The 16,442-nt window shown below is 36.2% G+C and overlaps 1 protein-coding gene across 4 annotated transcripts; it reads left to right on the forward strand.

Moving 5' to 3' along the window:
- The first annotated feature begins 504 nt into the window (after positions 1 to 504).
- LOC126770565 (WD repeat domain phosphoinositide-interacting protein 2) lies at positions 505 to 15,112 on the forward strand. Of its 4 annotated transcripts, XR_007669463.1 has the most exons (9): positions 505 to 828; positions 2,030 to 2,191; positions 8,780 to 8,870; positions 8,952 to 9,146; positions 9,230 to 9,726; positions 9,802 to 9,953; positions 10,616 to 10,675; positions 11,747 to 11,828; positions 13,970 to 14,109. XR_007669463.1 is itself a non-coding variant. In XM_050490021.1 (8 exons), exons 1-8 carry the CDS (start codon positions 752 to 754, stop codon positions 14,113 to 14,115), a joined length of 1,380 nt encoding a protein of 459 aa, XP_050345978.1. In that variant the 5' UTR covers positions 505 to 751; the 3' UTR covers positions 14,116 to 15,112. The 4 variants fall into 4 exon arrangements, 2 of the variants coding, with proteins under 2 accessions (XP_050345978.1, XP_050345979.1); XR_007669464.1 differs by lacking the exon at positions 10,616 to 10,675; XM_050490021.1 differs by lacking the exon at positions 11,747 to 11,828 and having other exon boundaries at positions 13,970 to 15,112.
- Positions 15,113 to 16,442: the final 1,330 nt, after the last annotated feature.

A 16,442-nucleotide genomic window follows, 5' to 3' on the forward strand; every position in this document is an offset into this window, starting at 1 on the left:
TGCAGAATAAAACGGAATTAGAGAGTGAAAGTTACATATCCGTCTTCGAACAGCGCTCTGTTCAATTTGTTTAATTTATTCTGATAATCAAATTTATAAATCCCACTTAATAAACGTTAATTTAGATAGATTATCGCCATTCTATTTATGAAACGCTTAGATTTCGGTAAACACTACCGAAATCTAAGCGTTTCATAAACTTTTTCGTGTGAAGACCCATGTGAGATATTTCTCCTTACTTCGTCATTATTCCTAAGAAATAATATTAGGTATAATCTTCAAAATTGACAGATAAATTGATAAGATGTCACTGTAGCAATATAAATAAACATGGACATGTCAGTGTTTTTTTAATACATACTATAATTATTAATATAAAATAAAATAATATACAATATGGAAACAAATATATTACAAAATATGGATATATAATAAAGTATTAAATATTATAGTAATATAAATTTACTTTTGAAAATTGTATTGTCTTTGGTATTTTTAAACGTCAAGGGTGCATCGTACGATAGTGATTACGATTAGCGAATGGATGATTTGAGTTGTGCAGGAGGGGGCTTGTTTTTAGCAGCAAGCAAGGTCGTTCTTTGTGTCAAAAAATTCTACTTGTGACGAATACTTAGTTTTTGTTATTTACGAGGAGTGAGTGACTGTTTGTGCTCAGTAACAAAGGTCATAGAGCGCGTATGTTGTTAATAGTAATCAATATTTAAAGAAACTTGTAATTTCGAACGTTCCAATGAGTTTGGGAGGAGGTCACAGTATAGAGGGAACAAATGCAGGAGGAATATTTGTTCAGTTTAATCAAGATTGCACGTAAGTACTTTATTTTGTATTGGTGGTGTAAAAATGGAAAACAACGCTGAGTATAGACATAAGCGAATTTATCGCCCTTATAAAAGGCGATTAAGTCCAGCTGTGACATCGAACGTCAAGGCTACTATCCTAAACTCTATTCGATGCTTATTACTAAAACATGGGCGTACAATTGCGCCTTGGGTAACAAACACAGCTTGCGTTATTGTACGATGATGCAATATGTCAATGCCAATATTTTCGTAACAATGAGCAAAATCAGATGTTGTAAATAAACAAAAAAGTGATGTCTAGTAGCTCTTACTTAGGGCTGTATCCTGTAGCTCTTAAGATTTTAGTTTTCTCCATTAAAATATTTCATTTCATTCCTGTTAAATAACATTATTAAAAAATTGATGTTTTTTAATCTCGTTGATTAAAATGACAAACAAAAAATTAATGTCTTAAGACTTAATAACAAAACATTTTTTTGTTTAGTGAAATATTTTAATTCAAGCATTTATATTTTGTTGGTATTATTTTAATTTAATTTTAATCAGAAACTAATACTCTTATCTATTAGGGATAGGATGTATACAATATTATAATATTTAATTGTATTCATTTGTAGATTCATATTATATTATATATCCTTGTCCTTTTTATATATATATATATATATATATATATATATTACAAAATTTCTTTAAAAAAAAGTTATGTAATATATATGTGTATATATATTACATAACTTTTATTGATATTTTTGTGAGTTGAAATATTTCTTCACATCTTGGCCTGATTAAAGGAACTAACCACATTTTTTAATGGCCTTAAGAGTGTGATTAGTCAATAAAGGCAAATAAACAAATTTGTTGTTGAATTCATATGATATCTTTAGTCAAGATCTTGAAGGATTTATGTCATAAATTATGAATTCATGTAAAAATAGCATTTTAAATGTCCGCAAAGTTATAATACTGTCTTGGGAAGTAAAGTTAATGTGGTTATACAGTTACTTGGAATAGTGTTTTATTATAAATAAAGATATATAAAGAACTGTTTGTAGTAAATGTATAATGATATAACAGAGCAGTTTGCAAATCACACATGCAAGTCTTAAGGTTTGATTTTTATATAATCCTTCTTCGATTGGAATAGGCTATAGATAAAAAATACTTGCTTTTTTCTTAATAAATAATAAGCCATATGTTTTTCGTAGGTCCCTAGTTGCTGGTAGTAGTAGTGGCTATCATTTGTTTGCACTGACTCCCGATGATGGAATTGAAGAAATATATGCAAGCCGGTCAGGGCAGGACACCTGTCTGGTGGATCGCCTCTTCAGCAGTTCCTTGGTCGCCATTGTTACAGTTTCAGCTCCCAGGTGTGTAACAGTACATTTGATTTATACACAGTTTTGTAAACAGCTCAATATTATTTTATGTTAAGACTTCTAGACAATACTAGTTATGTCGCCGTTAGGTAGTTAAGTAGGTAAGGTAGGTGACTCATTATTCTATGGGCTGTGATTACCCTGAATAGTGTTAAACCCCTTATAGCTAAAGATCACTAGACAGTTATCTTTATGATCTATATAAAATCATTCAGGACACCTGTATAATTGGACCTTTTTCAAATTATATAAATTGATAATTTACATAAAATTAATTGATGTATTTATCTTTGTTTCAACTTCCTTATTATTTGCAAATAATACAGTCATAAATTTGCACATGTTGAAAAAACAATGGATTTTATATACACAATATAAATCATGTTTTCTCTCCATACCTTTACAAAAAAAAATACAATTTAACTTTACTTATGTGTGTACATATGTAATTTGAATTGTAGAAGTAATATAATCATTGGGCAGTAATTTAAATGACTACTTTATATGGGAAGCAATATATAAACAACATAAAAGATACTTATATCAAAAGCTGTAGAAATGTGTATCAAGTTTTTAACCGAGTTTTAAAATAGAGGTTCTTATTTCTATGTATTTTCACTGATTTAATGGGACGCCCGACAGATGTGAAACATCGAAATTGATTGTTATTGAAAGAATGTGTAATTAAGGAAAACCAATAAATCTATAATAATAATATCCTGGGACATTTTTCACACACGGCCATCTGATCCCAAATTAAGCTTGTACAAAGCTTGTGCTATGGAAACCAGACAACTGATATACTACATATACTACTTTTCTTTTGTAAATACATACTTATATAGATAATTACACCCAGACCAGGACAAACAGACATGTTCATGCACACAAATGTCTGTCCTGGGTGGGAATCGAACCCACAACCTTCGGCGTGAAAGGCAAGTGTTCTACCAACCACGCCAACCGGCTCGTCATACTATCTATACGTATATGTTAGGCTTTCACGGCTCAACTATAAAGCAAGTTTTAATCTCAAGGAAGGCTAGGCTACTTTTTTTAATTAACACTTTGCCCGTTATTACGCGGGCAAAACCGCTGGCGAAAACTAGTAAAATATATAGTGTAAAATGTATTTCCTATTTAAATATTTATAGCACCGAAAGATACGATATATGGATTACGCATACATAAGGGAGTAGAGTGGCGGCGGTGAGGGAGCTTGACGGCATGACAGCCTCATTCTGTTTACCATCAAGGCGTACGAATCGGTCCTACCACCAAGACCCTCGTATTTAAATAACGTGAGGCGTACAGTGAGATTTATTTAGTACTGAATACTGCCAGAGACAGTTGACATGGATCGTTTTAAATATACACATCCGATTGGTTGTACATACATAGTATATACATATACGATTATATATACACTAATGATTACATACACAAATTAGTATTTTTTTTTTTTTTTTTTTTTTTTTTTTTTTTTTTTTTTTTTTTTTTTTTTTTTTTTTTTTTTTTATATATTATTAGTATAATTGTTTATTATTGAGATTAACATATACATCAGAAAAAATACTGTACAACAACAAACACAATAATGTAGTGGGAAGGTCCATAATCCCAGATGGCGTGTTAAAGAATGGTCAATGTGTTCATGTCAGTGTGTGGTGAGCATACCACCATTACATACCATTTAGGTGATCAAGTCGGCCTACCTACTTGAACTATATAAAAACTCGTAATATCTATTATATTCGTTTCCTCAGTATTAACTACGAGTATTGAACCATAAATAGCATTGTCATAGCATTGCATTGCATTTATATATTTTCACTCTGTTATGAGTCTAAGAACAGCATACATTTGCCTATAATAAACCAAACTATTAAGCTAACTCAGATTATTTTTATAATACAACAATTTCAGTATGTTTAGAGTAAAATAGCTTTCTTTTCTCAAAAAAAAAAAAAAACAAAAAACACTAAACAGACTAAAAATACAGCAAATTAATGCGGCTTTTTAATTTAATAGTTTATATGTTCTAACAACCTTCTCCTCGAAAAAAGAGAGGAGGCCTTAGCCAATCTGTGGGACAGTCACAGGCTGTTACTCACTATGTTCTAACAATGTTTGAAGTCAGCTCCGTTATACGACGTTTTGAACTTGATACCAAATAGACCTTTATCATTTCCCTTTTATCTCTCGAATTCGGGTTACGATGTAAGTGAAGTGGAAGGGCGCGTGGGCGCGTCGTGAACTTGGCCGTCGTATTGTTGAGCGCGGGCACACCTGCGCGACCCTCGTCGTCTTTCCCGAAAAGTTTTATTCAGATAAGAAGTTGCAGCTAATTATAAAATTATATTAGAATACGCTTACAAAATTTTTGAAAAATATCTCCCAAAAATGCTTTTCTTTCTCTAAAATTTCTATCTATATTAAATATAAAAGATTTTTTTTTAATTAATCGAAAAGACGATTCGTTGTCCTGTTTCGAGCAAGACTTAAATTTGTTTCATAAAAAACTGTCATAACAAACTTATATTGTTATATTTTGAAACAAGTACTCGAATCGTAATCTTCGCTAACAGTATTAAATTGACATTTCCGTTCCGTTTCCGTAACAGCCTGTGAATGTCCCACTGCTGGGCTAAAGGCCTCCTCTCCTCTTTTTGAGGAGAAGGTTTGGAGCTTATTCCACCACGCTGCTCCAATGCGGGTTGGTGGAATACACATGTGGCAGAATTTCAGTGAAATTAGACACATGCAGGTTTCATCACGACGTTTTCCTTCACCGTAAAGCACGAGATGAATTATAATCACAAATTAAGCACATGAAAATTCAGTGGTGCTTGCCCGGGTTTGAACCCACGATCATCGGTTAAGATTCACATGTTCTTACCACTGGGCCATCTCGAATTGACATTTACAATTTATTAAAGATTTAAAAAGATGATCTTACTGTGTACCGCTATATCTTTATATCAGCACCGCCTACACGCCGTTTAAATATTGTTTGTATTACGTAGAAACTATTTCATAATAATACGAAATCCTAACTCTGTGATACGCGTGGCCTTAGGTGTTGGCACGCGCTTTAGTTAAACACATGCTTCAACTACGTATATTTTGACATATATCGTGAGTGTTAGTTATAATGAAACGTATTTTTTTATAAAACGAAATTACTTTTCTACATTCGTAGTTATATCTTTATCGTAGTCCAATTGAATTAATCGAACACGGAAACCATGACGTCATATCGTAGTCGAGTAAATACTCACACGATAAATTGACGTTAATATTGTTATTGTATTGAAGCGATAAGTATACAAGCGAATTGAACATTAATATGAAAGTTTTCACTCTAATATTTACTTTTTTCATACTTTGTTTTACTTTAATCGTACTAAATAAAAAAATGTAATAGCCAGTAAGTGTTTAATTTCACCACGATGAAATAATATACGTTTAAAAGATAATCATTCATGCAGGTTTCCTTACGATGTTTTCCTTTATAGCCGAGCCCGAGACGTCTTCTAAACACAAATTATTAAACATGAGAAAATTCAGTGATGCTTATCTGGGCTTGAAAGTCTGGTTAAAATTTACAAAGATAATTTACTATTACTCGAGTCAATTCTAGATAAATTCCTTTTTACCAAAAGTTAACAATTATTATTACATGTTTATGATAACAACCGAAACCAATAATTGAACAACTCTCAAAACCTAATGTAGCGCACGCGTGTGTACACGCGCAATTCTAATCACACTAGAAGTTGTTTTCATATAAATGCGAATGGCACACATTTCGTTATGAAATCGCAATAAAAAAAAAAAGATTATACCGCTTGTATTTGCGTATGTTTTTGCGCTATCCGCATTGTTGCCGCATCGCGTCGGTATGTGACGCGCGCGTCACGCGACAATATGCTGACGCGTCTAACGCGATGTCTCTTAAATGTTATATTCAATTTATTCAATGTTTTCAATCGTATTTTTATTATAAATTATAAAATAACATACGTTTTGTTTTTAAAGTTATAATCATATATTTAGGAAAACACCAGAAACAAACAAAAACGTAATATACGTCTTAGTTGCGCACGACCGTAATATCCTTTATTCGAAGCCATTTAAGGGAATTTTGAACCCTTGTAACTTCGTTATGGACAAAGCTAGAAGCCTGGCTTAGTCACAAAAAGGACATACTATGTCTAAATGTGTTCCAAATTTACAAATTATTTATGCAAATAGTTTATGAACCATCGTCACTCGAAGTTCTCTAATTTTGTCACGCACTCGCCGATCATCAAAAATCGAAGGTACTTCTATAAGACAACAGACTTCAAATTTTGAATAAAGCTAGTATTTAGCTTGTAAAGGAAATACTTTTTTATTTGCGGATGTCTCTTTACAAATAGTTATGGCCAATAAATGGAACATATGTAACTTACTGTAATCATATTGAATCTTGCCGCTTAAAATACGGTTGGAGTGGACGAAGTTGCGAAGAATGCGAGGAGGAAGGGATACTGCGTGCGCAAAAAAAGTAAAAGTTACTTAATATAGTGAAAAAATGCATGAAATAACTACACAGAGAAATAAAATTTATGAATATATATATATTCGTAAATTTATAAATATATATAGTAATATCCGTAACTGCAACAGTTGCCTACATTTTAAATCGTGACGTGAAAGGCAAAAAACGATTAATAAAAAAAGTAACTACAAACAATTAACTGCATATGGAACTTTTTAATAGTACTCGTTTGCCACTGAATGTATCAAGTCTGGGTAGATTACATCTGGGGCCGAATTCAACTAATTTATAAATATTACGATTCGTTTCCGATTTAATTCGGATGCAACTTTGAATCATCTGTATTTATTCGAATCGCAACCGAACCGATAATATATTAACATATACCGTTTTGTCAAAATCAAACGTAATTGTTTGATCTTAATCTTTTATGGCAATTGTCGATAATTAAATTAAAGAATAGGAAAACGGAAAAAAACAGCAACAAGCTGAGTATAAATCAAACAATGTAAAAAAATGGAAGTCTCGCAACGCAGTCCTTCCACTAAAAAGATGACATCTCACGTAAAACAGTCAATTATTTTATTTATCACTAGTTTTCGCCCGCGTCTCAGGGGTTCAAGCTTGGTTCATACCAAATTTAATCAAAATCGGTTCAGTGATTTAGCCGTGAAAGCATAACAGACCGAGTTCCTTCCTCATTTATAATATTAGTATGTAATATATAAGTATAACTATTGGAAGCAGTTTCAATAACTTTGTCTTAAATTGTTTCTTAATTAGTTACCAAAATTTATCAACTTATACCGATATTATTGTAGAAATAAATATGTCTAATATCGATACTGTATAGTATGTATATATTAGACATATTTATTTCTATAAGAAATATAATGACTTGGCAATTAATATCGACGATATAAAATGATATAAAACTAATATGGTTACATAATTACATAAGAAAAATCTACTATTTAAAATACTCACTATTGAACATAGCGCTGTAAGGCCTAATATAATAATAATAATAATGTCCTCCAGACCGATTTCAGCCACGGCGGTCAATCTTAAGAGGGATTAGTCAACTGCGCAGGACATATTATAGTTCACAAGTGTGTGCAAACACAGTTGCACTCTATTCCCTAACTCTCATCCGATGGGACGGCAATCCAACACGACCGGAAAGAGTTCAGGTGCAGCACTTCCAACTTCCAAACTCCGGGCTGCTACTGAGAATTTTCGATAAAAAAACTCAATAAGTTTTTTTATTAGCCCAACTTAGGATTTGAACCCAGGACCTCCGGATCTGCGGCTTATACTATAGGCCTAATAATATAATATAATATATACCTAATATATAACAGGTACAAAAAAACACACACCTTAACATTGGGTAGATGTAATTGTGCGGCAGGGCTTTCTGCAAGCCCGTCTGGGTACGTACCACCCACTCGTCACATATTTTACCGCAGAACGTCAATAGGGTAAGTGAACCAGTGTAACCGCAGGTACTAGTGATCTTACTGCGTAAGGTGGTGCATTGGTGATGTAAGGAAAGGTTAACTTACTTTTTACAGCCAGTTGGCGTGGTTGGTAGAACACTTGCCTTTCACGCCGAAGGTTGTGGGTTCGATTCCCACCCAGGACAGACATTTGTGTGCATGAACATGTATGTTTGTCCTGAGTCTGGGTGTAATTATCTATATAAGTATGTATTTACAAAAAAAAAGTAGTATATGTAGTATATCAGTTGTCTGGTTTCCATAGCACAAGCTTTGTACAAGCTTAATTTGGGATCAGATGGCCGTGTGTGAAAAATGTCCCAGGATATTATTATTATTATTATTATTATTATTATTTTTACAGCATTTATGGACGGTGATCACCACTTACAAGTGGTTTTTATGGTCTTCTCTTTCTAGCACCACACATACGCTATTTATTTATCTTTTTAAGTATAATATAAGTGATAACGCAATATGCAATTTTGTTAACATATTATTACATAAATAACGGTTCGATTATTGTTTCAGGAAGCTAATCGTGTGCCACTATAAGAAAGGAACTGAAATATGCAATTACAGTTACAGTAACACAATTCTCGCTGTAAAGCTAAACCGATCCGTGAGATATTTCTTAATATATTTCCTTATTCTATGAATTAGTTACAATTAGAGGAAATGAGAAGACAATTTTATTTTTCAGAGGCTGATTGTATGTTTAGAAGAGTCGCTTCACATTCATAACATTCGTGATATGAAAATCCTCCACACGATCCGCGACACGCCTCCGAACCCGCGCGGACTGTGCGCGCTCTCTCCCTGCGTCGACCACTGCTACGTGGCCTACCCCGGTTCCAGCGCCGTCGGGGAGGTGCAGATATTCGATGCCGTGCATCTTGTAGGTCCCACCACTACAGTTCACATCAGGAACCTGCTACCCGAGCCGTAATAGACGCATAATCTTCCCCATTACCTTTTCAGAATGCGAAGTGCGTGATCAGCGCGCACGACAGCCCGCTGGCTGCGCTCGCGTGGTCCATGTGCGGGCGACGCCTGGCCACCGCGTCCGAGCGCGGCACCGTCATCCGCGTGTTCGCCGTGCCCGAGCGCACGAGACTTTATGAATTCCGGCGCGGAGTGAAGCGCTGCGTGTCCATAGCGTGCCTCGCCTTCAGCGCGTGTGGGGCATACCTAGCGGCCACATCTAACACGGAGACGGTTCACGTGTTCCGGTTGCAAGAGGGCGCAGCGGGCGCAGTCGGAGCGGGTGCGGTGGTGGGCGCCGGTGAGGAGGGCAGCGCCGGTGCAGGACCCGCGGGCGCCGCCGAGGCCGGCTGGATCGACTGGCTGTCGCAGGCGGTGTCGGCCGGCGCCGGCTACCTGCCCGCCCAGGTGGCCGATGTGCTCACGCAGGGTCGTGCTTTCGCCGCCGCCCGTCTACCGCGCCCCGCTCGCCGCGCCGTAGCCGCCGTCACCATGTAAGTGCAACGAGCGCGCGAGGCAGGTCCTCGACGGACGCGCGGACGGTCAGTCTGACGGTCGCCCTGTTGCAGTGTGGCGCGGACGGCGCGGCTGGTGGTGGCCACGTCGGACGGCGTGGTGTACGTGTACTCGCTGGATGCGCAGGAGGGCGGCGAGTGTGCCCTGCTCCGCACTCACCGCCTACTGGACGCCGGTACGCCCGCGCCGCTACACTCGCAGGAAGGTATGTATTAAACGTTCGCGGTGACGACGATCGATTCGTTTACTTGATTTGAAACTATCGAAGTGTTGATCGCTAGCATTTATGACTAATTTAGACAGTACGCGAGAGCTATTTCTATTAGTACCTAGCAGTGCCAGTACCGGGCGAGGCGCGCGGCGCGGTCTCGTGGCCGCGACCAACCGCCACCGCCCTACATTCAGCCCCTCTCTCGTCTCCGACCCTCTTCCTAGTTCCGCTCACCCGCACGCTTCACTTCCTCCGCTCACCAAAACGCGCAAGGGGACCTCCCACCTGTATGTGTTGAATACGAAGTGGGCCATCGCCGACTCCCTTTACGCTCTTCGGACTTCTGCGAACAATTATTACCTCAATTCGATGACACACTTCGGCTCGTGCCACTGACCTTTCACGGCTTCGGTGGACGAACTCTTATATTTAATAAATATTTTCTGACACTCACATCATATTTTATCATTCACCGTCATCTTCTAAAATTAATTCATTTCATTCGTATCATCAAAAAAATATATATGAATTGTCCCGCCTTCACCTCATATATCGCAACGAAATATCTAAATATATGTACATACAGTAGTAGTTCCACATTTATATTATATAAGTATATTTTACATTGTGATGTACGACACCGACACTCCCCGCAGCCGCGGCGGGCTGCAGTTACGCGGGCGCGCTGCGCGGCCGGCTGCCGGACACCATGACAGGTAGCTAGCCGCCGCCGCCCCTTTCTCTTGCGCTCCGTTTGCTCCCGTTTAACTCTACCTGGCTGGCTTCCCTTGACCTACGTCCCTCGATCCGCGCTTGCGCTTCTCCTGTCACCTCCGAAACTGTTCCGTTTCGAACGGGCTCGCCGGCCCTTCCTCCGCTTGCTCGACCACTGCCGACGTCCGCGCTCGCCGGTCCTGTGCCGGCGAGGGCCACGACGTCTCACCGCTTGCCGAACTATAATTCGTTAACTGTAGAGTAGTAGACGAACATAGATGTGTGAGTATACGTTTTAATACGACGACCGAGCGCCTCGATTCCGACGAAGTACGTCACGAGGAGGATCGGTCCGCCGGAACCGTTCGGTCTATCTGTATCGAGTAGCAAACGAAACCATACACTGCGACGATATTTAAAGGCCAAGTGAATAAACTACCCGTCGGAAATGCTCGTGCTTGCGATTGATACCGAATGAATGACTACTAATATTTATCTAAAAGAGAAATGCGTAAACATTATCGCTCTCGTCGAGCATTGACGTGTTATTGTATGTAATTACAGATAATCGGATAACGACGTAAGTTCCTTTCGATTTGTATGTGAAAACATATATGTAAATTCAAAGTTCTGTTCTATTCTATTTCAAATAAACAATAACGTTTCGCAAATGCTATTCATTTCAGTAACGCAACGCTATATAGCTTAGTTATTTCTATTAGCGAAAAGTTTTTCTTAGTAGCAACCCTGGTCGTTTTTGTATTTGTACATCACCTATGTTATGACTTTTTTAAGAAAAAAAAAAACATTATTTATTATAAATAAATAAAGGGGGGGTATAAATAACATAACCGAATATTAACAGCAATATAAGTTCTCTGTTGTAATTTATCATTATTATATTTTTGTCGGTCCATTAGGTTTCGTGATTCTCATAGTATTTGAAATTTCGAATATATAAAAGCTAGAATGATTTCAATTTAAACTATTAATTGTACTATAGATCAACCGATGTGTCGTTGCTATGATAACTGAAATTGAAAATTTTAAACAGATTTATGTATTTCTACAAGGTACGAATATTTCCGATGAGTAAAGTTCATTCACAATAAACACGTCGGCCGACTTCGAGACTGACGCCAGGCGCTGGCCCAGGTAAGTGCTGCGTCGACCGATCCTCCAGCGCTGCTCGCTAACCGCTAAAGTGTTCCGTCCCCTACATACTTATGTCATCTTCCAATTCGTTTGTACAAAACAATCGAATCAAACGAATTAAAAAAATATTCGTTACCGATTTTATTGTTTCCAATTATGTTACAATTTACAGCAAATTGAATTGGAATAGCCATAGCTTTTACATATGTTCTCGGTATCGTATATAGCTTTTGCTTTCTGTATTATTTGCCTTGTATGTAAAAAGACCCTGCACTTTGTTTTGCGTATGCACAGAACAGAACCGATATGTCAAAATCTTTGCGTGTTCACAAAACGCTATTGAGCGGAACAAGTTTTCAGTCAACGCTAATATTTACGTTATTTTATATGTAAATAATAACCGACCAAATGTAAGCAACAAAAAAGGCTCCTTTACGTATTGCCATTTAATAATTAATGTGAACAGTGAACACGCTACACAAAGTAAAGTGCAACCATTATTATTGCTTTAAATATAATTCCGGTGTTTGTATCAATTCAGACAGATTTAGAGTTCCGTAGTCATACAAATCGTGAAACATTTATTTATTAGCAATTACCTATCAAAATAAATTTAGTATCATAATAATTGCCCGAGAAATAATTTAAAAAAAAAACATATTATTCGATATAGCTTTGTACAGCATTAATTCAATCATATATTGAAGTTTCTCTGCGCAATTGCACAACCTGCGATTTGCATATAGCATACTTCAAATAGAATCTGCGTTGAATATAGGCCATATTTCCAGAACGATTCTACAAGGAAATACGGTTAAACAATATCGATTGGTATACGAAAAAAAAAAACTTTGTAATGTTATCTGTTAATTTTTTTATGTATGTCTCTTTATTTCGGTCCAAAATAATAAACTAGAAGGAAGGAACACGATGCAATTATAATTATGTATTTGAATTTGACTACGGAACTATACCGATACTAAGAACATCTCTAGTAAGCTTTTTAAATCTAAATATTAGCAGATTACATTTTTATTTTGAGACTTAAGAATTGAACACATTAAGTACGAGTCCGATTTTCGAAGTCGTGTTAACTGAGTATCAATTATGATATTGACGCTAAACAAATTACATCCAAGATATTTTAGCATCACGAAAAACTACGTTTAAGGTTAAATTTCCTATCTTGTTAGGAGCGTGATTTTTTTACCGAAAAATGCATATTTACGACCCTGGTTTGATCAAATAATTCAATTATTATTTATTAAGTATAGAACGTTGTGTAATATATTTTTACCAGATAACTTACTATACAATTATATTTTGTCTGTTTCATATACGACATAGGATTAGAAAAATGTTTATTTCGATCTTTTTGGTAAACGCTCTTAAGCACTAGCAAAAACTGCCTCAAACCAGATGTGTTTAAGACCGTCCAATAGTAAAGTTGCTAGTATATAACTAGCAAAGGCAGATTTACATAATATGTAAACTAGAACTAAAATTACAATTCCGTTATATTATTATACGATATTGTACCAAATCGATACAGTTTCTGCTTCGTTTGATGGCTCAGTTGTGTTCGCTCCTTAAGACTGTACACGCGGATTGTTAACAAAGATCTAAAGCATTTTTTTCGTTGTCGGCAATTGAAATCATTATCATTATTTTTGATGTTTTATTTTATAATCCAAGAAAACAAATACGATATTAATACATTTGCATGTTTATCAAATTATGATATGAATATCGTTGATATGCAACGATGCGGTGTCACTGGTGTTGGTGTGATCCTCTGTACATACACGCAACCAGCTCGACGTCGTCGGCTTCGTGTGATCCTTGTCAGCTTTAGTATGTATCGCTGAATGTAGGGGTGATCGAAAGCCTTTCCCTCGAAATGAAAAGACAAGAAGGCGTTTAAACTGATCAAAATCGTATCGTTTTAAAGATTCGACTACAAGTAGAATTTCAGTTTAATTTAATGCTTGGGTCAGTTTCGTTTCTGTTGCGTGTGTTTGCGTTGTACGCGCTTCTTTTCTTTTTATCTCGTGGTAACGTATGCGAAGAGCTCGCACGGATCACATGGATCCCTCGGTCGACGTGGACGCGGACGCCGCTAAGTGTGAGCGCGTGTGCAGAGTCGGAGCGCGCGCAGGAGCTGGGAGCGGCGCTGGCCGGCTCCCCGCCGCGCGGCGCCTTCGACCTGCGCGACCACAGACACTTCCCGCCCATGCGCGCGTCGCCCGCCAGCCCCGCCGCCCCCGCGCCCGCCGCCGACCAGTAGGGCGGGCGATCTATCGCAATCTCAGAATGTGTAAATTGTATTTAACATTTTAGAAAAATTTAATCGTATAAATACGCATCGATGACCCCTCCTTGATCCTCTATGTTTGTCACGCGAACTTCGGATTTCTCGATTGGATCGTTGTTTTTATCCGCACGAGATAGTGAAACCTCGATGACTTAAATAAAAATGAAACCGTCGGATGTGATAAAAATGATCAGTCCTGATTTTTACTTTTCGACGAGAATAAAACTAATAATAACATTATTATAAGTACAAAAAAATATATATTTACATTTTAAGGTTGTATAAGACAATTTTTACATATAGACAAGAGTGACGGGAATTTCTACGACCGCCTAATATGACTCATTCGATGTGGACGAAGACAACGAACCACATTGAGTTATTCCGTCACGCACTCGAGTGCGTGCAGCCAACTGTACATAGCGTTCTACGTGTATACTATACGAGGCACCTGTAATATAATTCTATATTATTTTAAATTTAGACTTTGCGATGTGATAGCCCTTGATGGCTGTTTATGCTGTGATTGTTTCGAATGTATGTCTGATTAAATCGATTTAAAATAGTATGAAAAGTCCGCTGCATAAAAAAAAAAATATATAAAATAAAATTTGAAGATAAAAATTGCGGCGAGTGCAAGACACGTATAATTTTAGTAAATAACATTTTGCTCACGCTGCTTTACATATCAGAATATTACGTTAACGTTTATTGTTGACCTCAAACTCCTTCGTCGACCACCCGACTTTGACGGTGTGGTTGGAGCGGCGCGAGCGTCGCGGTAGTATGTGACCACAATTAAGTACAACACTAAACTGAGTTATATAAAAATATATGTATTGTATTCATATTGATAATTATATTTTTATTGTTGCTGTCTTCGAATCGTGCCGCTATTTATTGTCTCATCTGATGTTTTAAAACAAAATTGTAAATATTGAATAGTAATAAATATTTTTACAAAACCCAATCCTTTGCTTTTTACTTTTATCTATAATATTAGAAGACTATTTAGAAACTGATAATACGAACACAACGTAAACGTAGAGAATGGATTTTTAAGTTTTTATAATAAATAGGTACCCATATAATAAATACCAAATGATAGCTTATGTACGCATTGGCCTCAATGCAATAATGATATTTCTTACAGTGCCAACGTTCATAATAATAATAATATGTGATGGTGACCACTTACTATACTATTATAAGAATTACGACTAAAAGATTAGCAGCCTCAATCCCGCAAGCGATCAAATACGTTATTATAGTTTGATCATTACTGTAAACGTATGTTAAGTATGTCCTTCAATTATAAAAATAGTTACTTTATCTCCCTAGATAATTGGTTATTTAAGCAGTGATTGAGTCAAGAGCCCAACAGCAATACTTACACGTTTAAGAAAATATTTGTTGATAATACTATTCGTGTAATTTTTTTCCTGAAAAATAACGTCAAATAACCCACGGACGTCATCAGCGTTACTCATAATAACTTTAGGGAGGGCTTTTTGGAGAAAGAAACAGCCTTATGTACAGCGCACACTGTATTTATCTGCTCTTTGTATAAAACTTACTGCGACCGACACCCAATATTAAGACAATACCATCATATTAATATAATAAATAAAAGTATTATACAAATTTTTAAGCGGACTTTCGAAAAATATTTTCTCGGTAGTGTCTGGAATATTCCTAGACAAAAACTATAACTAAACACAAATTTCACAATTGCAACTCCTGGGCACTAAACAACATTTATAATAATTAATGTATGAAATGAAGTGAAAATATCGAATCACGATTACATTGTAATAGAAATCATACACAATACCGAAAAAATAATAATTGTTTACTCTTATGTCAAGAGCGTTTTACGAATATTTACATTGATCACAAGAAAAGCCTCACTTTTTCCGCATTTAATATTATCATATATGTTGTACAAAGCGTTACCAATTTAATGTCAAAGTAGGTACATAATTTTTTTCTGTATTCCATTGCGATAGATTACAATGTTCTTTAATTTAACATCCTATAATTGCAAGCTATTTAACAAAAAAGACTACACACCATGAAAATTAAAACAATATGTACCGATAAAGTTATTTTGATCTCTCTGAAAATAATTTAACGAATTACAATGACATTGACATTTGTCAACAAAGAGATTGGTAAATCCAAATTGTAAATTATAAATAAATAAAAATTGTAATTATAAAATTTTGTATCCGAAAGGTACATTTCATAGGATACATTTGAATATAATTAATCAATAACTTTGAAAATGGGTTTTCATC

Source organism: Nymphalis io, chromosome 9, assembly GCF_905147045.1.
Source record: "Nymphalis io chromosome 9, ilAglIoxx1.1, whole genome shotgun sequence".
NCBI lineage: Eukaryota > Metazoa > Arthropoda > Insecta > Lepidoptera > Nymphalidae > Nymphalis > Nymphalis io.